The following is a 24,380-nucleotide window of genomic DNA, read 5'->3' as shown; positions in this document are numbered from 1 at the left end:
GTGCTGGTTGTGGGAGCCGGAGCAGGGGAAATTTCAGAGGAAGATGACGACGTCCAGTCGCCCCATTGGGATTCGGTGCTGGTTGTGGGAGCCGGAGCAGGGGTAGGGGAAATAATCTCAGATGACGACGAGGTCCAATCCCCCCAGTGGGATGCGACCTTTGTGCTCTCTGGTTGAGGGGACGGTGCGGGAGTTGTTGTCTCTTCGGGCAACTGACCAACTTCTGTCGACGACGACGACCAATCACCCCAGCTACCACCACCTGCGCCCCAGCTTCCTCCATGACCACCCCATCCACCGGGTGCTGCGACAGCGACTGCTGCGAAAGAGACGAGGAGAGCAGACTTCATTTTGAAGTATGTTGTATATGGGTTTGTTGGAGGTTGTGGGTGAGATTAAGTTAAGACAAGACCACACAAGAGTATTGGTGTTCGAAACAAGGATGATGGATGATCGGCTCTTTGTGTGTTTGAGGAAGGCAAAGGTCCTTTTGGAGTGATTGACCCTTTATATGATCGGCTTTGGCTTTGGCTTTGACAACGAAGGGACTTGTTTCTTTGTTGGCGGACAGCAGTGGATGATAGATCAGGAGAGTGAGTGACTTGTGACTTTGACTTGATGGATGACAGAAAAAGAAACATTGTCAATCAGGGGTGGAAGACGCGTTCAAATACCTGTCAGGAGTCGGGACTCGACCATGGCACGTCATGCAGGATGGAGGAGGCTGACGGGTCCCATGGAAGTCACTGCGCTCGAGCGCTCGCTAGTGACAGGATTCAGGGGTGGCAGGTCAGTTAGTCACAGCCAATATTCTGGTCCTAACGAGTATCCCAGTATGACTATTGACATAACGACGACGTTGCCCTGCTGCGTATACACACGGACTGAAAGATGGTGCAAGTATAGAATAGGAGAACGGACCAGGCTGGGGCTGGGATTCGAACAGATCCAAGGTTTCGATAGGCCAGATCTGACAGGGAAGAGAAGGCTGGTAGCAGGAACACAGCCATTCATGTCGTCGCTCGCTCGCTCAGACTCGGCTGAGTGGCAGCTCGACGGGCGCTGAAAAAGTTGGTTGATGTGCATTGGCCAGGGGGATCTGCCGGGCTTGGGCGAATAGCGAGGCTGGCTTCCAATATGAAACGAGACCAGCCTCGCCTAGCTTCGTTTGAGAGATGGTTGGGGACTGGGTTGGCGGCGCGATTGACGAGAGTCGCCAGAGAGGCGAGCACCCGGAAGAGCTGCCTTGGGGCCTCGCCAGGCTGGGCCCATGGGGGGTTCCGGCTGTCAACAAGCCCGTCACCGGGGTGGCTTGTATGCTTGTCTCTCCGCTCGGACCTCAGGAGGGCTGACGAGGCCAGTCTAGCATGGTTGGTGTGCCGTCCATGTGCATGTTAGCAATCCAGCCGCCTGGTAGTGTAGCCGATAGATAATCCCCAGCCCTCCCATGTGAGAACCAAGGACTTCATTGTGGTCGTTGCTGGAAGCTCGTGTGTCCTCGTGGGCTTGATGATCTTCCGGACCATTGCACGGCTGGGTTTGCTCTTGACAATGATCGCCTGAGATTGCGAACAAGTCGGACCTCGATTCTTGTCCCTCCCCCTGCTTGTCAGCGGCGCTGTGGAAGTCCGTGACAGGCTCTATTCTTGTTGGATGAGCCGCTGGTCCAGTCTCCGCAGGGCTCCAACGGCGGAGGCCTGCCGCTCGCTACTGGGGCAAACTCCCATTGCGTATTTGCCCCTTAGGCTCTGCTCAACAGCGGGGGAGTTGCGCGGCCACAAGGGAGGAGGAGGCCAGCTGTGTCGGCTGCTCTGTCGCTTACACGGACGTCCAGCGATTCCAGGTCCCCGATGTGTAGCCCGAGCCTTTCGATTGACGTCTAGGGAAGTACCACTGTAAACGTGTCGAGGGCCTTGTGCTATGTTCAGCCCGCTTTGACTTGGAAATCGGACCACACATTATTGTTGCGCAAGCATCGCGGATACTCGCATAATCCTGGTTTTGGGCACAGTCGTCAGTAACAGGTAAACAACATGACGTACGAATCACAGATTTCCTTCACGCTGGATACAATCTGTCCATGGTAAGACAACCGTCGGTCCTTGATCCCCGACTCGGACACCGGAGAGTTGGTAATCGAGCTGACCTCCGTGTCACAGGACGTATCTGGCGAAGAAGAGGTTTGTTTGCACGTCCTCTTGCACTGGCACAGCATCTCTGCATGCGATATGCAAGCCCGCACGCAGCCCGGGACTCATTCGTTCGTCGCCCATCGGTCAGATTCAGTAGCTGACTTGAAATGAAAATGTGCGCAGACTGGACGAAGGTCTGTACGCCCAGTGATTGATGATGATGCTGGCAATCTGCACATCGGTGGAACACAATCTGCATTCAATCCATTGTTGCTCCCTCTCTGCCTGGATCCTCAGTCGGTCGTCTCTTCCTTTTTGTCCGCCTGACACTTTCGACAGCCCTTCGTCGTTTCCGCGAGACCGATGACGCCAAAACCACCACCTTTGTGGTCAAGTTCTTCCCTTACCAACTATACCCGGAGGCCTCGAAAGAGGGGGAAGACAAGGCTGAGTGGTACAAGAAGTCCAAATATGGCGACTCACAGGAGAAAATGAACACGTACATCAAGTTGATGACGGCGTACGGTAAGACCGCAGGCATCGACTACAAGTTTGGCGGCACTGTTGCCAACACGCTCGATGCGCATCGTGTCATCCAACATTTTCAGGAAGAGAAGGGTTCTGAAACAGCAGATAAAATCATCAACTGTGAGCTGTGCTTGCTCCCCTTTGCGCACAGAAGTATTGACTTATTTGCGACAAGCGCTGTACTCGCAGTATTTCGAGCATGAGAAGCACCCTTCTTCGACAGAGACATTGCTCAAGGCCACTGCAGATGCTGGCATTCCTGAAGAGGAAGCGCGGCCTATTATTGAAAATAAGAACGAGGGACTGGCGGATGTCAAGTCGCTGATCCAAGAGCAGGCCATGAACGGAGTAGACAGTGTGCCAACCATCATATTCGAAGGTAAGAAGAGAGACTTCACTCTCGTTGGCGCCAGAGATGTGGAAGAGTACGAAAAGACGTTGCATCAGATTGCAAAGGAGAGCAATTGAGGAATGAGACATGAGACACGATGGCTGGAACGGAACGAGATGAATAGCTTAGGTATCAAGCAATGGCATTGCTTGACATCCATCACTGGAATGCGTGTCCCCCTTGCTACCCGTAACTTTAACCCCATGAGCCTGAGTCGGCCGTAGTATACAAAAGAATCGTGACACGACATTCATCCCATCAGATCTAAGTCTATACCTCGAAAATCTCCCCAAAGCCAACGCCAGATCCAGCCCTTCTGGCATCGACTAGATCCAATCTCCAACCCACCCATTGCTTCAGCCCTTTCTTGACTTCTCTGACATGTTCAACCATTTTCCGCGCCTCTTCCTCGCGTTGAGCTTGTGCAAACGCATTTTCGTCAAAGGCGTCGTCGTCAAATTCTTGCAGCAGCGAGTCATTGCGAGGTCGATTTTGATGCCGTGCTTGAGAGACTGGAGACGTGGTGCTCGCACGGAAAGCGGCCAGCCCAGAATTCAGGACCTGCGCGAATCCAGAATGCCGGCCCTGTTGCTGCTGCAACGGGTTGGCGAAGCTTCTCCTCCGACTGCCCTGAGCAGAGCCCGACAGATCAACCTCATCGAAGTCCTCAGCGGGATCCAAGGAAGTTCTGGATCCCTCATCGCCGCGTGGTTGCATTTGGATCCGCTTGTCCCTCCAAACGCCTCGTTGCAGATCAAACACTTGTCCTTCCAGCTCTCGAATTCTTCTTTCCAGTTTCTGTCGTTCTTCATCTTCCAATTCATCCAGCCCGTCGCCGCCAGCATCGCCGCTCATCGTTCGCTTATGCTTCTCTCTGAGTCTTTCGTTTTCGGTGTGAAGCTTTTCCACTTGGGCACGGAGCGCCGGCATCTCTCTGGCCGCAGCCTCTGCAGAAGCGAGTTTGGCCGCGTTTCTCGATTCTGCTTCCCTGTGCAGCTTGTTCATGGCCTCGATTTTCTTCTCGAGTTGATCGGCCTTCTTGGTGGCCTCGTCTCGCTGGGAAACGGTCTCTTGTAACTCTCGCTCCAACGCTCGGATTTTGGTTTCTTTGCTCGTTCGTTCGGTACCGTCGATGACGGCCTTCTCGCTAGCTTTGGACAAGGCTTTCTTGACGTCCGCCAGCTCGGTCTCCATTGCTTTCATTTTGGCTTCTGCAGCTGCCAACGACGCCTGTAATGCGGCAACCTGGTCTTCGTAGCTGGCGGAGCCTTGCGTCTCGCTGGATAATTGGCTGCGTAACCGTGATATCTCCAGTTGCATGTCAGCGATCGTGGAGTCTTTGTTTTCCAGCTCCGCCTTCAGAGTGGTCAGGTCATCGCCTCCGCCATGGTTGCTGTCCTTTCTTGTAGTACTGTTTCTGCGCCGTAGTGTCTCGATTTCGGCCCGTAGCCTCTTTAGCTCTTCCTCACTACTGTCGACACCCGCGGACGCTGACTTTTCGGCATTTTGTTCGCGCAGTTCTTCCAGCTCTTCTTCCATTCTCCTCCACCTCTTTTCGTGGTCCTCTGCTTCTTTTGCTAAGCGTTTGTTTTCTTTCTCCAGTTCCTCAACCCGTGCCAGCGACACAGATGCCGCTGCGGGGCTTAGAGGCGCACTGTCTCTGAAACTCGTGCTTCTGATCTTACTCTGGAGGCTGACGCTGGGTTGCCGCGCCGAATGCCGTGAGCCTTTGCCGGGTGATGATGCATCCTGGTCTGCGGGAGGAGGAGAGGCCGTAGCGGGGGACTGTACGGCATCTTGGTCAGGAGACGCCTCGCTCGCTGCCCGAATCGCCTCGTTGAACGCTTCTTCGTCGGCATTTGGCGAATCGGCATTAGCTTCCTGGGCGGTTGATGGTTCCTCAGGCACAGAATCTGCGACAACGTCTGGGTTTGGAGCGTTCTCCTCTGCCTCAGGCGCAGTCTCACCGGTGCTCGGTTCTTTATTTGGGGCCTCTGCCGGCGTGGCTTTCGCTTTGCTTGACTTTTCGGTTGCACTGCTGCCTGCTGCCTTCTGTTTCTTCTTCTGTAGTTGAGCAACCTAGATAACCCAGTTTAGTGTTGTAGTCTGGCGCCGAAGGATAGTACGGATGTAGGCTCACCCTCTTCTTCGCAGCGGCCAACTTCTCCGCCTTTTCTTTGTCTTCTTTCTCCCCCATTGTGAAAAGTCTCCAATGTAATCAGGAATGCGCAGTATGGGTTCAAGGGGAGTGTGTCTTGGTAGATAGAATGCCACTCGTAAGGAGCATATATTGGCCTATATTCTGTCCACAGCCGACCAGGAGACGTGTGGTTCGTCTCTAGGTACGCGACCCCGGGGTCGCAGCCAATAGGAACCAACAACACCAAACACCTGCTATGCAGTGGCCACATGTACCACAGAACACTCAGGCTCCAGTTGTAGACACATCCGCAGTTGGTCAATTCACGTCCAAACAAGATTATTCGCTTCTTCTCGTACAGCAGTGAATACCTACCTAAGGTAGTCCCGAGCCCATTCGCGGAGTATGACTCAGTTCGAGCCCGATTTCACTTAATGTGATGTCGGCTGTGTTCAATGTTACACTATTCTCATTAAGAGGTGATAAGGACTAGAATCTCATACAAAAGCTAGCTGCTCAGTAGCTCAATCAGTTCGACAACGCTGCCCAAGTTGATGGGCCAGGCGTTTCCTTGGTGGCGCCTCCGCAACAAACTGTACTGATCCAATTCAAACAATGGCAAGCCGACTCCAGCATAGCGCCTCGATCCCTGCCTCAGCCCCTTCAAACTCCGGAACCTCCTATCCTTCCCAAGTGGTACTATCCAGGCAATTCCTCAAGCCACTCTCACCGGCCTGACAGGAAACGCCGTAACATTCTGGGTATCATCATTAGTACAAAAAGAGAACAGTGTGTGCCTGTCCTTAAGCGCTCCGCCCAACACTTCGGATCGGTAAGAAGATAGACACGATTCAAACTTCCATGGCGCCCACGACCTCTTCACTCATTCCGCGTATTGTGCTCTTGCTGTTGCTACGGGCGCTTCTGACGTCTTCGTCGCTGAGAACGTAGCTGTCGTGTTCGTCCACAACCGGTCTGGCGGGAGGCGGGAAATAATCTTCTTCTTCGCGCATGACTTCGTCCTCGTCCCGCTCGATTGATGGCATCTCTGTGTCTTCAGGCTCGACTTCAACACCGGCGCGATCCCCGAGCCAGTATCTCGCCCTCTTATGGGCGCCCCATTCTGGGGTCATCCAGCCATCAGACTCGTCGTCCGCGAATCTCCCGGCCTTCGAAGGTGTACGGAGTCCATCATTCGTCGGCATGGTCAGAACGCTGATGCCACGAAGGTAGAGGTAACACACTCGCTTGCGCGCCTTGTTGAAGAAGAAGTAATTCATCGACCACAATGTTCCTTCATCGTCGTCCTCGAAGGGGTCAAGGTCTTCAGGCGCATACCGATAAATGCTGCAGTCCCGCAAGCTCATTTGCTGATCAATCAGTCTCCACATGCCTGGGCCCCACTGGGTCTGGCTTGATGGAGGGCAGGCGGACTCTGGAGCCAAACCTGGCACATTCAGGAATGAATTCAGAGGCCGGGGCCGCAGGTTGTAGAGGGTGGTGTCCAATGTATTCATAACATGACGCAGGCTCTTTTCTGCCTTGAAGTCCGTCGGTCGCAGCATGTGAGAGAAGTCGTAGTCTGGATGGCTTGCATTGAGAGTCGCAATCAGATATGCAAACGTTCTCCGAGAGCTCGTAATTCCCAGATTGCCAAACGGACTGCTGCGGCTCAGGTTTAGGCTCGATGCCATCATATGCGCTTGCGGTGGGGACAGCGAATGCGAGAACTCCAGGTTCGACTTGTACTGTTCTTCAAGGCCATTTTCAATGTTCTTGTACAGTTTCTTGTCACCTCCTGCGGCTTTGGTAGTGTACAAGTCACATCCACCAATAACGTGAAGATCAGGGGTCGTGAAATTGAGGGCGGAGGTGACAATGTCGAGGTCGCGATTCGGTACAAACTAGAAAGAAAGTCAGTCTCGGCGCAGTATTGAAGTCGCAACAGCTAGACTTACCTTCATTGTGGCTAGTTTGGGCTATATTGTGATCAAGCCTATTGTACGACACTGAACACAAGCACTCAGGATTGAAACTTGAGAATAAGAGCGCGGCGCAACCTGGAACTGGCGGTGTTGACACGGTGATTGCAGTTGAAGTGAGGAGGCACTGGGCCCAAACGTGCTAAGTGATTGCGAACGCGGCGTTATCTCTGCTGGCTGCAGAGACGACACTTGAGCGGTCGGAGGAGCCAGACGTCGGACGTCTAGCAGGTCACGAATTGATGATAGAAGGCCATAACAGATGTGTGTTGTTGATGCGACGAGGATGAAGTGAGGTAAGGTGAGATGAGGTGAGGTGAGGTTGACCTGCGCGCGGAGAAGCCGATTGAGGTTCCAAGGTTGCGACATGCGCGGCACAGACAAAGCGGCTTATCGGTCACGTGAGATGGTCAAGGCAACCAATAAGCTAGGCAAACCTCGCACATGCGCAGAAACAAGCAAAGACAATGGATTCATACCTAGGTACTCACGAACATCGAACATCGAACATCGTGTCTGGTGTCATGGCCAAGTCAGTTTGGGTTGTTGGTGAACAAAGGAGAAATGCAGAAACGTTGGACAACGGGGCTGTCTGTCAGCGCATGGTCTGGACAGCTGTGCAGGTCAGCCGGCACCCGAGATGGACCGTCTTAACGTGCTTGAATTTAATTTCATCTCTTCATAACAATGTACATGACGTTTTTGCTGCACTAAGCAAGCAAAAGAAGACCCTGTTTGCAAGGTCCATGTATGTTTCCCTGGGTATCTTTCCTGAACGCCTACCCCTTCCACCAGCTGTACCAATGAATTCGTCAAGCATTGGAGAGTTCAAAGTAAACCACCTTGTTTCAGTGTTGCTTCGGTGGCCTGCAAGACAAAATGTTTGTCAATATTTGTTTGTCCCCATCATAGTGTGGTGTTCACAACGTGTGTCAGTAGGCACCCAGCTGATGCAAAAAACTTCTCGGGACTCCATGCCCAGGGAATCATAGAAGCGGCATGGAAGTCTCAAGCGTCTTCAGCATCATGCTCTACATGATTTTCGTCACATCTTCTTCAACCTGAGGGAGGGTAGAGCTCACGTCAGTTCAACTGTCGCAAGCGGGAAATGGAGAAGGGAGTTTTCCACCAACAGCATGCGATGCGATAGGGGTTGCAGTGAGATGACCACAGACAAAATCATGGTTCGCTGGACGAGGGTGTCGCTTGTTCGGCCCAGAACCTAGCAAACGTGGAGTACTTACCTCCATGTCTTCGAGGCTGTCCTGTTGGCTTATGCACCTCAGCACATTTTTCTTGCTGCTCTCTTGCAGTTCACCAGCAAGCAGAAGCTCATCCAGGATAAAGTACGCCTTTTGAAAGTTGAAGATGATGTCCAATTCACACACGTTGCCATAGTACTTGTCCATCTGTTCAACGTATCTGTGGACGATCTCCAGAGTAATCAATTCGTTGTCGGTAGAGGCACAGCCGGCAATGAAGAAAAGGGACGCATAACGGCGATAGACAACTTTGGTGTCTATTGGCACGACGGTTAGCCCAACTGGAACAGAGGTATTGAGGAGACGGTCCGAGTGTGATTGCAATGGGAACGGTCAGGGTTGTGGACATCCGCACCCTTGTACTCGAGAAAATTGCACATCCGAGTCCGTCTAGAGAGGACGAGTTGAGATACATCCTTGATGATCTTCGCCTTCTCCTTCGGCGAGAGGGTGGTGAACCATTTCGCAAGCCTCTATTTGCAGTTTGAGATCAGCTCAAGTACAGCGGTGGGCAACCGTGGGAGAGAATCATCCTACCACTTTACCCTGCCGGGACAGCAAGATGAGGTAACTGCTGGCTGTCAGTCTCTCTTGTAGCTGTTACAGTGCACATTGCCTCACTTGATAGCCATCTTGCTGCCACAATTCGAAGAAGGAGCAAGAAGATAGAGAGGACAATTTCGTAAAATGGAAGATGGAGGAAATTAGGTCAGTGGATTGTATACACAGTGAGCCAAGTGGGTAGTATTAGAATGCTTTTGTTCCGGCCCAATTGGCTCTCAGGAGCGAGGAGTAATACCTGTAATAGTTTAGCTTCATTATGTTAAAGCAGCCTTTCCCATTAACGTCTAGCACCTTCAGGTGGAGCAAATCAGATTAGCCATGATGAAATTCTGAAGGGCGCCCCTCCGGCAAAGCGGGATGCGAAAATGGCGTAATATTCATCCAGGCATGAGACCTCAATTGCTGCGAACACCGTCCACAACTTGCACCAGGGCGCATACAACGCTGTACATTCCTGGTTGAACCTTGTCTGCCAGACCGCCCGTATATATAGAAATTACCGAACTCTGTATAATTCCCAGGCCGCCTCTTCAAGATGAAGCTGGTACTCTCAACCTCGTATGGTGTTGTCTCTCTCAATTAACGGCATCTCTTCTGACCTGAGTTGTTATGCAGAAATATCATGTGCTCCAGTCAAGCCATTGTTCGGCGGCCGTTGTTTTCAAAGTCGAACATTGAGCTGATCAATGCTTTGCGGGCCAATTTTGCCGTTTCCAAACATCATCACTCCCCGAGCGGTGGAAGCCAAGAAGAGCCCGATTATCGGCAATGGACGACGCAGGAAGGTGACACGCTTTATATCCCATCATGGCGGCCGACTCCGCTCACCGAGCCTCGCGATTCCTACGATGTTACCGCGAAACTGTTCTTCTTACCTTCCATACCGACGGAGCGTCGTTGCAAACACACCCGCGAAGCTATTGACCTGGTGCTCAAAGAGTTGGGTATCAATAACATTGATCTATTGATTGTGAGTTATCCGGGCGTCAGCTTTGACGCGGATGACGAAGAAGGATCTGCCGATGAGGATGAGAGTGCGACTAGCGACGAGTCCCAAGGTCTAGATGCGCAAGTGAGGACGTGGCGGGTTCTAGAATCGCTGCATGAACAGGGCGTCATATCGCAGCTTGGACTGTCGGAGTTCAGTTCTGAGCGCCTCAGCAAGTTTTTGCCCGAGGTAAAGGTGCGGCCAACTGTTGACCAAATAAATGTCAAGGACTGCTGCGTCGTGCCCAAACCTCTGATCATGTATGCCAAGGAGAATAACATAGAGCTTCTCACGCATGCCGATTGTACGGATATTCTGCCGCCTGGAACGACAAGAGAATTGCTTGGTCCAGGGAAGGATGGTGCACACATCCTCGCTGCGCATCCCGATGCTGGGCTGGACGAGCCTGGTTTGAAGGGAGACGTCGAGCCACAATGGGTGATCAAATATACAGCCGTGGTGAAGAACCGGGGCGTGATTGAGAACAAGGGATATTTCGCCGTTGCACAACTGGGCGACTGCATTGAGGAGAAGGGCGCGCACACAGCATAAGCCTCGATGCAGCACGGACAGATGACTGGGTTTTGGTTGAGCATGGCGTTGGCGGTTGACGTTGGAGTTCTTTCACCCGATCATGCTTCTCTTTCTGCCTCTCATCCTGACATCTTCGAGTCTCTTCAGTACCACGTTCGAACCTTTATAGCTACCTCTGTATCCTTCTTGACTTTGTAGCACTTCGGCATCAAACCAGCCTTCTTGTCTTGGGTGGGTTGATCCGAAAGCCCGCTCCAAGACATACAGATCGACCGCGCGGTCCTCATCTTGTACTGACTGAGTGGCCAGTCCGAAATCGATCAATACAATCTCCCCATCGAAATTCGGCGGTGCTGCAGGCTTATCTTGGCCCTTCTCGGTCCCGTCGGTAGTCGTAGGTGAGCCGTTGGGAGTAGACAGATGTGTCGAAGGCCTTATCATGATGTTGCTGCTCGTCAAATCGCCATGCACTACTCCGCCTTTGTTGTGCATCGCGCCCACTGCTCTTCCAATTCTGCGCAGTAATTTCTTCACTTCCTCTTCTTGCGCTTGGATTTCCTCTGACGGCATATTGGAAACCCCGCCTTTGTACCACGCATCCCATTCGCGTAATAAGTCTTTGACGCATCTGCCCTCGATCCACTCCATAAGTAACCAGGCGCCTCCGCCTGTCGTCCTGCGGGTATCTCGTTGACTTTCAGTCAAGCCTTTGACTTTTCTCGCCGCGTCCCATTCCAAGCTCAGCACTGCTGGAACTTTCACTTCATTTTCGGGGTCACTCGCCAATGAGGAGAGTTTGACTAGCACTCTTGCCTCAGCCAGAACCCGCTGCTTGGTTAATCGGGCATCGAGAGTGGGGTGTCGATACGCTTTACTTGGACGCGCCTTCAAGGCGGCGGGTGTAGAGGGGTTGAGGAAGTGTGTGCGGTAAAGAAGGGCTTCTGCGCCTTGTGTGACGAGTTCAGGAGGAGGTTGAGTCTCAGTAAAAGGGTAAGGCAGGAAGGGTTTGTCCTGTTGCGGAGTGTTCGTGCTGGATGCCATGGTGAAGATCTAGCATAAGAAGGCAGATACCATCAATGACAACCAGAGCCGGAAGTAAAGCAGAAGCCCTAGATAAGACAAGTTCGTTTCGGTTCAGCCCACAGTGTCAGACAACTTGAACCGTCCGTTTGTTTCGTCCTTGACACGTTTGGCTCAACATCTGGCTCGCGGACGGATCTTTTGAGAGCCTGAGGCACGACAACTGTATCAACGCGAGTCATTGACCACTGCGCTAACGCACAGCCAGGGCGCCCAGCATGACTCGCGTGACTTCCTTCCCAACCTGCCACTTCCATTGCCGAACTACTAGTACTTGAGTCGAGTTCTACAATTGTAGACATCGATCACAACTTGAACCTCCAGTATTTCCACACCCATCTCACCAAAGTGTTGGGCGCAATATCTACCTGCTTATCCTACGATGCAGCTGTGACTGACAGTGAACAGAGCTATCTGCACCAGATGCCACCTATCGATAGTTCTAAGCGAAGGCGCAGCTTAGAACATCTGCTCCCTGCTCAGCCTGATCGTCTGCTCAACGTCTACCTGCGCACATTACGTCTCCCAGAAAAGGCCCCCATTTGAACTGGCCCGGTAGAGAGGGGTCGAATGCATGTCGCCACCTGGCGTCGATGTTCGACTCTACACAATGGCATGGGTGCGCGGCAGAAGGTTGCTGTCGCTGACCGCGTCCTGCATCTGAGGCTTGAGACGTTATGCAGTGTCGCACCAGGCATCCAATGATGATGCCTGACCATTTTTCAGCCGCAGTTTAGCTTGGACTCAAGTGTACGCTGCACTGTTCAGACTGGTACTTCCCCAGGCTTTATAGTAAGTCATTTCGGACGGCCAGCCCTCTTACCTTGATCTGTGATGAGAAACTCTTCCTCGTGGGGACAAGGCAAATTGCCTCGATACCAACTCGAGAGAGGGCCTTGCTAGCCATATATGGACTTTTCGGCAAAGAGACTTGAAGAATTGGGAACGAGTATTCCTATCACCTGTCTGAATGATCACCCTCAAGGGCTCAGCCTCGTACAGGAGCATTGACCTCTATCAGCCACAGACAAATCACTGAGTCTGCTTAACCGAGTTCGACAGGAGCCTCGCCCTGGTATGGCCAATGAGATGTCTAGATTCGCTGACCACGGAGCCAACTACGCTTTCAACTATGGAATTTGCCTTACTCGCGTCCTACTTCTTGTCACCTACGGCTATACTTTTCGTAAGCCGCTGAAAAAGCGCACGATTGGCATCTTGGTGGCCTTGGCTATTCTCTTCGTCCTGGGTCATCTAAGTTTTGCCCCTCAGCAATCTTCCTCCGTGAAACCAAAACACAATGCGTCCATTACCTCAGTTGCAGTGTCCGCTGACCTGGCGGAGTGGTGTTTAAGCGTGTTTCTTGCGGCCAATCTTGTTTACTACCTACATCGATGGCCTATCAACGTCAGCATTTATGCTCTCATACTTTGTCCGTTAACGGCGCTGCTCAGCATAATTAACGGCCAACATCACCGCCATGTTCTACCACAAATTTCCCCTTCAACTGCCCCCTACTTCTGGGTCTTATTTGCGTGTTCTATGTTACCAATGCACCACTCCTGGGGTTCTCTGGGCGACTTACGCTTCCCGTTGGAAGACGTGCTAGTCTTTGTCCAAGCCGGCCGACAGGCAGTACGCGAGCGGCGTAACCCTCCAGATGGCATCGGGATTGGGACAGGCGCTCTGGAAGGGTTTGCGTTGGCCGACGCCTTGGAAGGGATTGATGATACCGAATCAAGCAGATCTGAAAGGCGACAGGCCTTCTCGGAGTGGTCTACAGGGATCACCTACAACCATCTAACGGATGATAAAATCCGCATTCTTCAGGTTGTCGTTGACGACCTGACATCGCCGGATGAACTAAGGTTCACACTCACCGATCGCCCGCTCTCCGAGATCGAAGGTGAATACGCGGCTGTAAGCTACTACTGGGGCAAGCACACCCAAGAAAGGAAGAGCATATACATCAACGGACGCAAAGCCTTCGTCACGGCAAGACTCTACGATACCTTGTTGGAGGTACGCCATGTTTGGAAGAAGCCTTTCTGGGTCGACGCTCTCTGCATCAACCAAGGTGATCTAGCCGAACGAAGTGCCCAGGTGCTTCGAATGAAAGCCATTTACGGAAGGGCGAAGGAGGTCTTGGCCTGTATCGGCACGGAGGATGATGATGACCATTGCCCTCTGATGATGAATTTCCTAAGTGGAATATCCATGGACTTACCTGAGAATATTGAGTTCCCGGCGTACGGCAAGGCTTCGTTCGACGATCTGAAGGCATTGGTCCGGCGGCCGTACTGGCGCAGAGTGTGGATCATACAGGAAATTGCTGCCGGCAGAAAGGTGTCACTGCTGGCGGGCGGCGAGCATGTACCGCTGGACAAACTCTCCTATCTTCTCGCGCACGTGGATAAGCAGCCGCCGCCGGAAGCGGAATGGCCTCAGTTTAACCAAGACTTACATCTAGTCAGGCAGATCCTTGAGATTCGCACACGTCGAATCAACGACAAACCGTTGCGGCTGCTTCAAATCTTGGCTAAGACGCAGAGATCACTTTCTACGATACCTCATGACAAAGTATTCGGCTTACTGAGCTTGACCACTGATGGCCCCGATTTTATCGCCGAGCCAGATTACAAACTATCCGAGACCGACGTTTGCAAGAGGATGACTCGGTCGTTTATTGAATCTCGACAGAATCTCGACATTATCTTGGCTGGCAGCCAGCACTCGGAAGATTCTCCGTTGCCGTCCTGGTGTCCGGATTATTTAAGGATTGCCAGCACCTCGCTGGCACATGATGACAATATGTTCGTGAAGTATCTTTCTCGCGAGGACAAGTGCTACCGACTAGGAAAGCAAGGCGTCATATGGGAAACCACTGGTGGACGCAATGGAGAGCGAGGAGTTCACGTCGACTTCCGCGACGACGAATTGTGGCTACGAGGTCTTCGCATTGGAACCATTGCGGGACTCGGCGCCACTGGACGACAGAGCACGGCAGCAGACGCCGAAGAGCACCGCTTTGTACTTTCGAAGCAAGACACGAATCTTGTCAAGACCAAGCCTAGCAAGGGTGGCCACGCAAATACCCACGCACGACGGCCCTCGAGTGATCCGTCAACCGCGAAACGAGGCTACTCAACCTATGACGGTCTGTGTCGCATGCTCCTCGTCCACGACAGCCATTACGTCGAGTTCACCAAGAGCCCAATCGTGCTAGGGATGCTCTACAATATTGGGTACCTGGCGTATGCGGCTTTCGGAGGTTCCAAGGCGGATATGGTGCTGAACTGGCTGAAGAAGAACCGCAATTTTCTCGTTCACGGCAAGACGCTGCGCGACAGGGCGTTCTACTCGTGGGACCGTGTCGGCCACAACTACTTTGCCGGTTTCTTCAAGTTGAACGCCAAAACCATGACCGTCTGGCATTATCGGCATATCACCGAATCCGTGTCACGTATCATCGCCCAGAACTTGCGGCTCATGTCCACCTCTGGGGGAGAGGTCGGCTGGGTCCACCCGCGCGCCAAACTGGACGATGAGATCTTTCTTTTTCAGGGGTGCAGCCTGCCTGTTGTGTTACGTCCATTGGGAAATGAACCACGCATGGCTTCTACCCAGAGGCTGCCAACTCCCACCTCGGCCATGAAGCATCGTCCTAGTGATTCCACTGTCAGCACACTCGTGCCACCGCCGAGGTATCGTGTCGTGGGCCACGCTATTGTCGATGGATATATGGATGGCGACCGCTGGTCTAAGACTAACGACAGCGAACTCACTGACATTACCGTGGTATGATCGACGGCAGACCAGCATTGCGATCATGATTGTCCCCCGTTCATTCTAGCACCTGTCGCGAGCCTTATCATTGTGGGCTGTGTGTCCGATTCAACACAGAGCTGAGCCCATGATTTGCGGAGCTTTACAGGGTGGGTCAGGGTCAAGCTGAACCAGAGTCCACCATAAAAGCGCGGTGAATCTGGCTGTAAGTGTGTCAATCACTCGTCTTGAGTTACTATTTTCGTTCCTAGTATGCGTATTATACGTGTCACTTGGACGATCTGAAGCGCCGATATACTTATTGTGTTCACAGGTGCCGTGGAGTACAAAAGGATTTACATATATGTGTGCGTGTCTGTATATGCTAATGATCTGGTTAATGTGGAGCTGCTGGCAAGTGGTTTATTAGACGTGTGTTAAAAGTCGACTGATGGTAGTTATCCATCATTTGGTGCTGTTCTGGTACAGTCATGAGCCTCATTATGGAAAGGTCTGTTCAGAAGCCGATGAGAGGTTTTCCGGCTGAGCACACAGGAGTATTAAAAACTGCTTGAACCTATTCTAAAAGTTGATCAAGCCAAAGTACACCAGGAACAAGATCCTACTATACGCCGACTCACTTCTGTGGTAGCACTTGACAGTAGAACACGAAACTTTTCTTCTCTTCCTCAGAGGTCCCCATCATCAATTAGCTTCGGGACTTAAAGCCCTGATCAAATCGCGAAGCTCATTGACTTGGCCCTTGAGCTCACGGATCTCCTGGACGTCGGCATCGACCTCGACAATAGGTTTCGTGGCGCAGACTTTGTCGTTCCAGCCTTCGGCGTTGAAGTCAACCTCATCTTGCATCTCTTCCCACTCCTCGACGGTGTCGTCATCCTCTTCGCCTCTTTTGCGATTCTTGCGGACGGAATGTGCTTCTCTGGCCTCGAGGGCGGCAGTGATGACCAGCAAGGGGGAATAAATGACGCCCATGACATAGTCGTTAAGACGCTCGTAATGGTGGGGATCCATCCACCACTCGAAGGGGATGATGAGGAAAAACAGCTCGATCAAATTGAGGGGGGCAATGAAGACGTTTTCGTCCGGGGCGCGGGTGAATTGCAGTGTCTTCTGGGCAAACATGGCCATGTACTCATCGATGGCGTTGTCGGTGATGTCCTCGTATGCACTGTTGTACAGGGCAATAAGGATGTTGAGCAAGATGACCATGACGACAAAGGTGAAGATGTAGTACAAGATCAAGCCAAACGGGTGGGCGTAGTTATCGAATCCATCAAAATCGGGCGACTGCATGACCGAATTGGCCATGGCAGTAATGACAAACGATGTAATGGAGCTGTTTCCCTCGACCTGGTTGAGACCAATGAACGCCTGCAAGAACCCGACGCACACCACAACCAGCAGGGCGAAGAAAATGATAGATTCGCGCATCATGACCTTGAGCACGACCAGCATGGCGCCAAAGAAGCGGAACGTATCGAGATACAGCAGCAGTCTCATCCAGAACATGGGCGCCGAGATGCAGAAGATGTGGTAACCCAGCTTATTGAGCTCGCCGCGCCGCTGGTCGTTCTCGTGCGGCGAATGGGTCAGAGCCATGGTTCGGATAACGAAGGATGCCGTCAGCAGTGCATACAGACAGTTGTTGAACGCGTTCCAGAACCCAAAGTACCAGAGGCCGACTTTCCAGAACTTTGCAACCTCGTCACAGATGAAGCCCAGCGTCATGACGTACAGGATGCCTTCGACGACGTCGAGGTCGCCATCTTCGTTGATGGTGTTCACCGCCGCCGTGTACAGGCCGAGGTAGATTATTGAGATGGAAATCTGCACGATATTCTGGTAGATCGGCGCCCGCATACGGTCCGGGTCCAGATGAGCCCAGTAACTCGTGCTGTCGCGCTGTGCGTAAAAGACGTAGCTGCCCGGGTCCTGGTCGTCTTGGTGGATCCATCCGCGCCACAGGTACTTGATGCACTTTTGGTATCCGGAGGATCCGATCACGGTCAAGCAATGCAGGTCAACGGCTCTCTCGATCACATTGGCCGGTTGTGTCACTTCGTTCTTGCGCATCACCGAGTACCGCTTGAGCAGCACTTCTTGCAACAGATATTCCTGGTCCTCCTCGCCCTCAATGATGCGTTTGGCTAGGATCTCGCACGCCACCGCCCGCACTTGGTGTAGGCCGGCGTCCCACAGCTCGAGGTTAGCCTGTCGAGTGAACCATCGCTTGCATACCAGCAAACAGTACACCACACAGGATGCATAGTCCTTGCCGCCCGCTTCTTTGGCCGTCGCCACCACTTTCGGCGTGATGATCGCGCTGTTGGCCGCTGTGATCTTCTCCTCGGAAATCTCAATGGGAATCACTTGCTCGATCTGATATTTCAAACGCAACGCGACCTTGGTCACTTCTTTGGCTGGGAATGCTGACGGAGGGATGTCGTGCGTAGAGCTCGGGAGCACTGCGATGGCGGTTGAGGTGAGCCTTGGGACTCATAAGGGAGATACTATCTTGCATGCAACTCACGCCTTCGCATTTCATCCCGCAGATGCGGTGAGTCCCTCTCCGTCGCGCGAGTAAACAGCTGGTGCCATTTCACCATTGCTTATGACGTAGTTGGTTGACCTGGACGGAGTTATGGATTGCAATAGCTGAGGCCGCAGTATTGAAGGGACGTTGTCCGTAGGGGATTTCAGCAATGTGAATGCTGCATCGATGAGGGAGAGGCACAGCAAAGAGAGGATACAACACGGCTGGATTCTGCGAAAGCGCTCTGGGATTGAGCAGCCGGGCAATGGAGCTCGAAATCAGGTTCCCGGGAAGCGGTCCCCGCAAGTTATCAAGTCCAATCAGGTTGCCAGCCCATCAGCCTTGGTCAGCCGCGAGGCTGGCCGCCCCGGCCCACCACAGCCTTGTCGCCTCACTACTAGTACGCACCGCAAGTCATACAGCGATATCCATACACTACTAATAGGTAGGTACGTTGTCCACACGAGACAATTCTACCTGGTAGGAACTGAATACTAAACCTGACAGTCATCATAAATTGCGTCGCCCCTAAAGAGATTCTGACTCTAAACGCTACCGGTTCTGAAGGGCCGCAGACATGCCTCATTCGAAACAGACCGGTACAACTTTTCGTCTCCAATTGCCATCCCTGACATTAATGCATACTCTCATGGGCTCCATATCAGAAACAGAGAAAGGCGCTCATGCAACCTCAGGCCCTTCGTCACTTTCGCTGACATCCTCATCACCGCTAACCTCCTCGTTCTCCTTGGCCCTCTTGTCCATCAGTGCTTGCAACTCTGCATCATCGTGTTCAGTCACAGCCTTAGGTGCCATCTTCACCACGCAACTGCCGCCTGCTTTCTCAATGGTCTCCTCAATATCCTTGATAGCCTGCTCAAGTAGCTCAATACCCTGGTTCTTGTCGAGACACTGACTAGTTAGGACATAATGGGGCGGAGACACCAGCTTGACTCTAACTTGTGTGGTGGGGTTGTTCCTTGCTTCTGCTTTTCTCAAGGCTTCTTTCACGGCGTCGATACCGTCATACTTGAAGCATGTCACCTCGACATCGGCACGTACTTTTGTGGGATGTGGCGTGAGCTTCTTGCCGATGTAAGATTGGAATTCCTCTTTGACAACATCGTTCGGGAAGGTAACATCATTCCACACTTCTGGGTTTGTGATCGAGAGCTTGAACGCATCATATGCATGGCCGTACTTCCGGTTGAGGGGCCAGCCAATATCCTCATAGAGCTTCAGGATCGGGGTTTTCGTCTTTTCGGCAACGTGGCGCATGATCGAATGGACCGACTTGCTTTTGTTGTACCTCTCTTCGCATCGGACGATATCCTCGGCGGAGACTCTTCGTTTCGACAGATCGATATACCCCTTCTCCTTATCCACTCTCAGCACGACGACCACCTCGTTTCGCCCGATCCTGATGAGTTTCTGTATCGACCTGATACGTCTTCGGGAGAGTTCTGAGAGGAGAATCATGCCATCGATGTTATCGTATTCGAGAAGCTTAACATAGGCTCCCATCTCCGCGATCTGGAGGCATACTTGATCAGTATCGGTCACAACGAAGCGCGCCTGGAAGCGTGCTCACCTGCTTCACGTTGACCATCACGAAACTGTCGACTTCGGGATATTTTTCCTCATAGAAGCGACAGTTGGTCAAAGAATCCGGGTCCGACATGATGGCGGCTTTCGACTGCAGTTGCTAGAGCACTATTCAAGTTGTACCACGTTCGATATGCTCAAGATGTAAATCTCGTCGGTAGAGTCGCAGGGGGCGAAGAAGACGTGAAGCCGGTAATGACTGCAGTGGTTGCCGCTCCAGTGTCGTGTCGACTCACTTGACCATGTGCGGCGAAAGGCTGCGGCGGAACTTTTTGTGCCAAGATCGAGCTTGCAGCCACCTGCCAATATAGTACTAGCTTGTAATGCGGCGAAGCACAAGAACAGCAACGCCGAAAGAGCAGTCACGTGGGCCAGTCTGCTGTCTTACTAAGCAGTCCACATCCGCCGCGGCGTGCCACTGCATGGCATTGACCCCAAGCTGAGACCCGTCCAAACAAAATGCCATTATTGGTACGCCCAAGCCTTCCACATGACATCCCAAAAGCCCCTGATTGGATGTATCGAGGGTTGGCTGCCATAACAGATTCACTTGGACATCATTCGAATACCACACCCACACATTTTCTGACGTTGTTACAGCAGGTTGTCAGCGGGCCAAGGAAAACGGGGTTGACTGGGTCTTGGACTTCGTGGAAGAGCACACGATTCACCTTTGCGCCCGCCGTGAGCGTGGACACATAATGGAAGTTACAATAAACTCAAGGTAGTGTTGCAGTCACCGGTCACATCTTCCCAGCCTGTCGGAACCATGGCTACCAGCCGCCCGTCACCGTCCTCCACACGAGGTTCGAGTCCCCCGACTTCACCGAGACGCCCTATTCCGCACTCTCGGGGGTCGAGCCAACATGTCCCTCTCTATCCCAGTCGTCTCCGGGAGGCCACGAACATGTCGCCGGAGGAGAGGATGGCCCGGTCAAAGTCGAGTGAAGAAGTAGCCGGAGGCTCGGGAAGAGACGGCAAAACAGTCCCGACACTGTTACCAGGGTCGGATGTACCCCTTATAGCCGAGCCAGAGCCTCTATTGCAGGAAGGTGGAAATCGCGACGCGCAGGGTTTGATCGAAGAACCGTCGTTGCAGCAGGTCGATGCAAGAACAAGCCTGCTTGGGAACTACCATCACAATCGTGTCTGTGGACTGAGAGACTGCAATCACGGCACTTTCTCTCCAAGAGCACCCTCTATCCGGAGTGGGGGCAGCGGTGCTGATACTCCTCGTCCACCTTTCGGTGCGCCATATCCGCGTGCTGTTGATGAAGATGGTGAACAGACAGGTCAGAGCCGTGGAATCTTTGGGGAGACCTTAGCGGACTCGTTCTTCACCAGCAAGAGTCTATATACGACCAGGTGGCTTGCTCAAAAGCATGGGATCAAAAGTCCCGGATTCATGTATATTTCCTACTACATCCCCTTTATCCGATGGGTTGGACAGTACCGACTGAGTTGGCTACGTGGTGACTTCATTGCTGCTATTACCATGGCTTCCTTTTATATCCCCATGTCATTGTCGTTCGCCTCAAATCTAGGCCACATACCGCCCATCAACGGGTTGTACTCATTTGTGTTCAATCCCTTGATATATGCCTTCCTGGGGAGCTGCCCACAGATGGTCGTCGGTCCAGAAGCGGCAGGCTCGCTGCTAGTGGGTCAGGTGGTCAAGACGTGTATCAAGCAGGGAGGATCAACAGACGACAACGATATCGTGAACGCACAGGTTGCCGGAGTCGTCACTGCTATCGCTGGGTCCGTGATATTTGTTGCCGGCATCTGCCGCCTGGGTTTCTTGGACAGCGTATTAAGCCGACCTTTCCTTCGGGGATTCATCAGTGCCATTGGGTTCGTTATTCTAGTTGATCAGCTGATTCAGGAGCTGGGACTGTCCGAGGTGGCCCGGCAGGAAGGAGACGCATCGCACGGGAGCAGTGCCCAGAAACTGGTATTCCTGTTCAGGAATGTTGGACATTCACACCGCTTGACTGCGGCGGTGTCAGCCGTCAGCTTTACCATCATTATGCTCTTTCGGTCGCTCAAACGAGCACTCCAGCCTCGTTATCAGTGGGTGGCCTACTTCCCAGACCGGTTCCTTGTCGTGGCACTGTCAGCCATCTTCGCATGGCAGTTCGGATGGGACAAACAGGGCCTTAAGGTTTTGGGTGAAGTAAAACCACCTGGCGACGGCTCACCAATCCCATTCCACTGGCCATTCCAATTTCGACACATGAAAGACATCGACACGGCTCTCAGCACTTCGTTCCTCATTGCTTTACTTGGCTTCTTCGAGTCTTCGGTGGCAGCCAAAAGTCTAGGCGAAGGCACTCACGGGCTTCAGGGCATGACATTAAGCGCGAACCGGGAGATGATCGCTCTGGGCACCGCCAACATTGTAGGCGGCTGTTTCGGGGCCCTGCCGGCCTTTGGAGGCTACGGACGCAGCAAAGTCAACGCCTCAACAGGCGGCACCACGCCGATGAGCAGCATCCTTCTCAGTTTTCTCACGCTCATCTGCGTCCTTTACCTGCTCCCCTACTTCTACTACATCCCGCGCGGGGTGTTGTCGGCCATGATCTCCGTGGTGGCGTGTTCGCTGATCGAAGAATGTCCGCACGATATCAAGTTCTTCTTGAAGATCCGCGGGTGGACCGAACTGTTTCTCATGGGCGTCATTTTCCTTGCGACCGTTTTTTACAGTCTCTCGCTCGGCATCGCCCTGGGAGTTGGTCTGTCGCTGCTCCAACTGATCCGACACGCGACCAAACCCCGGATCCAGATCCTGGGCAAAATTCCCGGCACGACGAACCAGTTCGAAAACGCCGAGCTCTCGCCCGAAAACATCGAGTACATTGAGGGCTGTTTGATCGTCAAGATTCCCGAACCCCTGACGTTCGCCAACACGGGCGAGCTCAAGACCCGCCTGCGTCGTCTCGAACAGTACGGCACCAACAAGGCGCACCCGTCCTTACCGCCCGTGCGGCCCGCCGAGCACAACCGCAACGTCATCTTCGACGTCCACGGCGTGACTTCCATCGACGGCTCCGGCACCCAGGTCTTCAAGGAGATCGTCGAGGATTATGTCCGCCGAGGCATCCGGGTCATCTTTTGCAGACTGCCTCATCGCCGGAGTAAGGTGTTTAAGAGCTTCGAACGCAGCGGCATCATCGACCTTTGTGGCGGGTACTCCCATTTCGTCGCTAGTGTCGAGGACGCTCTGCGGCTGTCTGAGGCCGAGGATCTAGAGCAGTTTTTCGATAGCCGTTTGAACCATCACGAGAGACGAACTTGATACATAGGGGGGAAAAAGGAAACCGAAACCGTCTTGGTAGTGTGCAGCAGAGTATAGTGTGGACCGGCTCCGGTAAAAAGATAAAGAGATGAGAAACTGAAAACAGTTAACTGATCTGAACTAGATGAATGATACAATGGATGATTGAAGGTAGATACTTACCTGGTAGAGGATTGATTCTGGGGAGTCTCTTGCACAGCAAGCCCAGATATAATTTAATTTAATAAAAGATTATTTATAAATGCAAGTGTCGACCGCTGATTTAGCGTTTTCAACGTCCTTCCCACAACTCCCACAGTCCAAGAATATTCTGCTTTACAACAATGCCACTTCCTACAAAGCGATGAATTCCTATTCTCCCGAGTATTGACGCCAGCAAGGTGTCAAAAGAAGGGGAATTCGAAATAGTTCTCATAACGCACTGAAAAGATGGAAAAGCTCCTGTGGTGACAAGAGTCCAGGAGACTCGTTGATAGTGACGGCATTGAATGGAATTTGCAAGACAATAAGTCGACTTTGACTCCTAAACCCTTATGGTCGCATCCAAACACAATCTCTGCCTCTAAGTGTATTACAAGATGGACCTATACCGGCAACACCAACTACCGCGCCAATACTGCTTCCTGTGCTCGATCGACGCCCTGAACATCCCTTCCCACGCCCCTTGCAACCCTTATACTGTGTGCGATGCGGGTCCTGTCTCCAGCGCTTTCAGATCGATCAATAGCTGCTCAGCAGATGCATAGTCTCCCCTCCAACACCTTTGGACGATCGAGATGCAGGGGTAAGAGATTTTAGGGTATTCCTGTTCCGCGAAACGACGATGGATCTCTTTCTCAATCGCTTCGTCGTCTTGATATATTGAAGGGACAAGATCTGGGAAAACCTCTCGACCAGTCATGACAAAGTGCGCTGTTGACCCAAAAGCGAAGAGATCGGTCTTCATATTGACGTAATCTCCGTCGCGTGGCATGTAATACATCGAGCCCTCTCGAGCCAACCCGTCTAGGATGACTGTACCATCGGGGGAGCTGAGTACACCTTGAATATCCGCTAACTTAATATCGAAATTCTCGTCAAGCAGTATATTTCCCGGCCGGAGATCCCCATGATAGACATGTCTACTATGAAGATGTACTAGGCCTTCTGCAATTTGGATGCAAACCTGAATACGCTGCGTAGTGTCGAGAGCGCTCCGTTGTAGGATGTAGTCACATAAGGTACCATTTTTAGCGTATTGAAGCAACAGTCCATCCTCAGTTAAGCCTCTTGACTCGATAATTCGCGGGTGTTGACCAAGTTGTTCTAACAACTTCTGCTCGATCTCAATTCTGAACCTTTCATCCAGAAATATGGGATATTTCAAAACAGTTTCTGGGTCGACAAGGCCAACAAAGCAGGAAGTCCCTTGACCGATGATGCTTGTCACGCCCGGTGGAAATCGTTGCTCAATATCTATGATCTCGCAGTTGATAGAGCTCATGGCGATTTACTTCGTTTGGGTTTCCCTTATTGCATCTTGAGGAGCAGGAATGAAACGTTTATATACCGATG

General features: G+C 52.4%; 12 protein-coding genes across 12 annotated transcripts in view; 4 read left to right on the top strand and 8 right to left on the bottom strand.

Annotated features, from left to right (window-relative positions):
• HMPREF1120_09064 (uncharacterized protein) overlaps positions 1 to 350 on the bottom strand; it is a gene marked incomplete at both ends in the record, with an annotated part of 1,003 nt that extends 653 nt beyond the window's left edge. The window contains one exon of the mRNA XM_009163340.1: positions 218 to 350. Coding sequence (XP_009161588.1) covers positions 218 to 350 — 133 coding nt within the window. The remainder of the gene's footprint in view (positions 1 to 217) is intronic.
• Positions 351 to 2,056: 1,706 nt separating this feature from the next.
• On the top strand, positions 2,057 to 3,128 carry HMPREF1120_09063 (uncharacterized protein; the record flags this gene model as incomplete). The annotated part of the gene is made up of 3 exons (XM_009163339.1): positions 2,057 to 2,083; positions 2,160 to 2,780; positions 2,836 to 3,128. The coding sequence occupies exons 2-3, from the start codon at positions 2,624 to 2,626 to the stop codon at positions 3,126 to 3,128; spliced, it is 450 nt and encodes a 149-aa protein (XP_009161587.1). The 5' UTR covers positions 2,057 to 2,083; positions 2,160 to 2,623.
• A 193-nt stretch (positions 3,129 to 3,321) lies between these two features.
• HMPREF1120_09062 (uncharacterized protein) lies at positions 3,322 to 5,248 on the bottom strand (the record flags this gene model as incomplete). Its single annotated transcript, XM_009163338.1, has 2 exons — positions 3,322 to 5,130; positions 5,192 to 5,248. The coding sequence occupies 2 exons, from the start codon at positions 5,246 to 5,248 to the stop codon at positions 3,322 to 3,324; spliced, it is 1,866 nt and encodes a 621-aa protein (XP_009161586.1).
• Positions 5,249 to 6,042: 794 nt separating this feature from the next.
• Positions 6,043 to 7,155, bottom strand: HMPREF1120_09061 (uncharacterized protein; the record flags this gene model as incomplete). The annotated part of the gene is made up of 2 exons (XM_009163337.1): positions 6,043 to 7,095; positions 7,150 to 7,155. The coding sequence occupies 2 exons, from the start codon at positions 7,153 to 7,155 to the stop codon at positions 6,043 to 6,045; spliced, it is 1,059 nt and encodes a 352-aa protein (XP_009161585.1).
• A 1,096-nt stretch (positions 7,156 to 8,251) lies between these two features.
• Positions 8,252 to 9,067, bottom strand: HMPREF1120_09060 (uncharacterized protein; the record flags this gene model as incomplete). The annotated part of the gene is made up of 5 exons (XM_009163336.1): positions 8,252 to 8,395; positions 8,418 to 8,692; positions 8,791 to 8,908; positions 8,973 to 9,006; positions 9,057 to 9,067. 5 exons carry the CDS (start codon positions 9,065 to 9,067, stop codon positions 8,252 to 8,254), a joined length of 582 nt encoding a protein of 193 aa, XP_009161584.1.
• A 334-nt stretch (positions 9,068 to 9,401) lies between these two features.
• HMPREF1120_09059 (glutamate-cysteine ligase regulatory subunit) lies at positions 9,402 to 10,932 on the top strand. Its single transcript, XM_009163335.1, has 2 exons — positions 9,402 to 9,557; positions 9,615 to 10,932. The coding sequence occupies exons 1-2, from the start codon at positions 9,535 to 9,537 to the stop codon at positions 10,537 to 10,539; spliced, it is 948 nt and encodes a 315-aa protein (XP_009161583.1). The 5' UTR covers positions 9,402 to 9,534; the 3' UTR covers positions 10,540 to 10,932.
• On the bottom strand, positions 10,612 to 11,562 carry HMPREF1120_09058 (TP53 regulating kinase; the record flags this gene model as incomplete). The annotated part of the gene is made up of 1 exon (XM_009163334.1): positions 10,612 to 11,562. The coding sequence occupies one exon, from the start codon at positions 11,560 to 11,562 to the stop codon at positions 10,612 to 10,614; it is 951 nt and encodes a 316-aa protein (XP_009161582.1).
• Positions 11,563 to 11,897: 335 nt separating this feature from the next.
• HMPREF1120_09057 (uncharacterized protein) lies at positions 11,898 to 16,055 on the top strand. Its single transcript, XM_009163333.1, has one exon. The coding sequence runs from the start codon at positions 12,679 to 12,681 to the stop codon at positions 15,403 to 15,405; it is 2,727 nt and encodes a 908-aa protein (XP_009161581.1). The 5' UTR covers positions 11,898 to 12,678; the 3' UTR covers positions 15,406 to 16,055.
• Positions 16,056 to 16,071: 16 nt separating this feature from the next.
• Positions 16,072 to 17,996, bottom strand: HMPREF1120_09056 (uncharacterized protein; the record flags this gene model as incomplete). The annotated part of the gene is made up of 2 exons (XM_009163332.1): positions 16,072 to 17,855; positions 17,921 to 17,996. 2 exons carry the CDS (start codon positions 17,994 to 17,996, stop codon positions 16,072 to 16,074), a joined length of 1,860 nt encoding a protein of 619 aa, XP_009161580.1.
• A 608-nt stretch (positions 17,997 to 18,604) lies between these two features.
• On the bottom strand, positions 18,605 to 19,604 carry HMPREF1120_09055 (translation initiation factor eIF-2 alpha subunit; the record flags this gene model as incomplete). The annotated part of the gene is made up of 2 exons (XM_009163331.1): positions 18,605 to 19,456; positions 19,515 to 19,604. 2 exons carry the CDS (start codon positions 19,602 to 19,604, stop codon positions 18,605 to 18,607), a joined length of 942 nt encoding a protein of 313 aa, XP_009161579.1.
• A 369-nt stretch (positions 19,605 to 19,973) lies between these two features.
• Positions 19,974 to 23,918, top strand: HMPREF1120_09054 (SulP family sulfate permease). The gene has a single exon (XM_009163330.1). The coding sequence runs from the start codon at positions 20,298 to 20,300 to the stop codon at positions 22,824 to 22,826; it is 2,529 nt and encodes an 842-aa protein (XP_009161578.1). The 5' UTR covers positions 19,974 to 20,297; the 3' UTR covers positions 22,827 to 23,918.
• Positions 23,500 to 24,309, bottom strand: HMPREF1120_09053 (serine/threonine protein kinase; the record flags this gene model as incomplete). Its single annotated transcript, XM_009163329.1, has 1 exon — positions 23,500 to 24,309. One exon carries the CDS (start codon positions 24,307 to 24,309, stop codon positions 23,500 to 23,502), a length of 810 nt encoding a protein of 269 aa, XP_009161577.1.
• Between the last annotated feature and the right edge of the window lie 71 nt (positions 24,310 to 24,380).

The sequence above is a fragment of the Exophiala dermatitidis genome, assembly GCF_000230625.1.
Source record: "Exophiala dermatitidis NIH/UT8656 unplaced genomic scaffold supercont1.8, whole genome shotgun sequence".
Taxonomy (NCBI): domain Eukaryota; kingdom Fungi; phylum Ascomycota; class Eurotiomycetes; order Chaetothyriales; family Herpotrichiellaceae; genus Exophiala; species Exophiala dermatitidis.
This window is presented reverse-complemented; position numbering and strand designations above follow the sequence as displayed.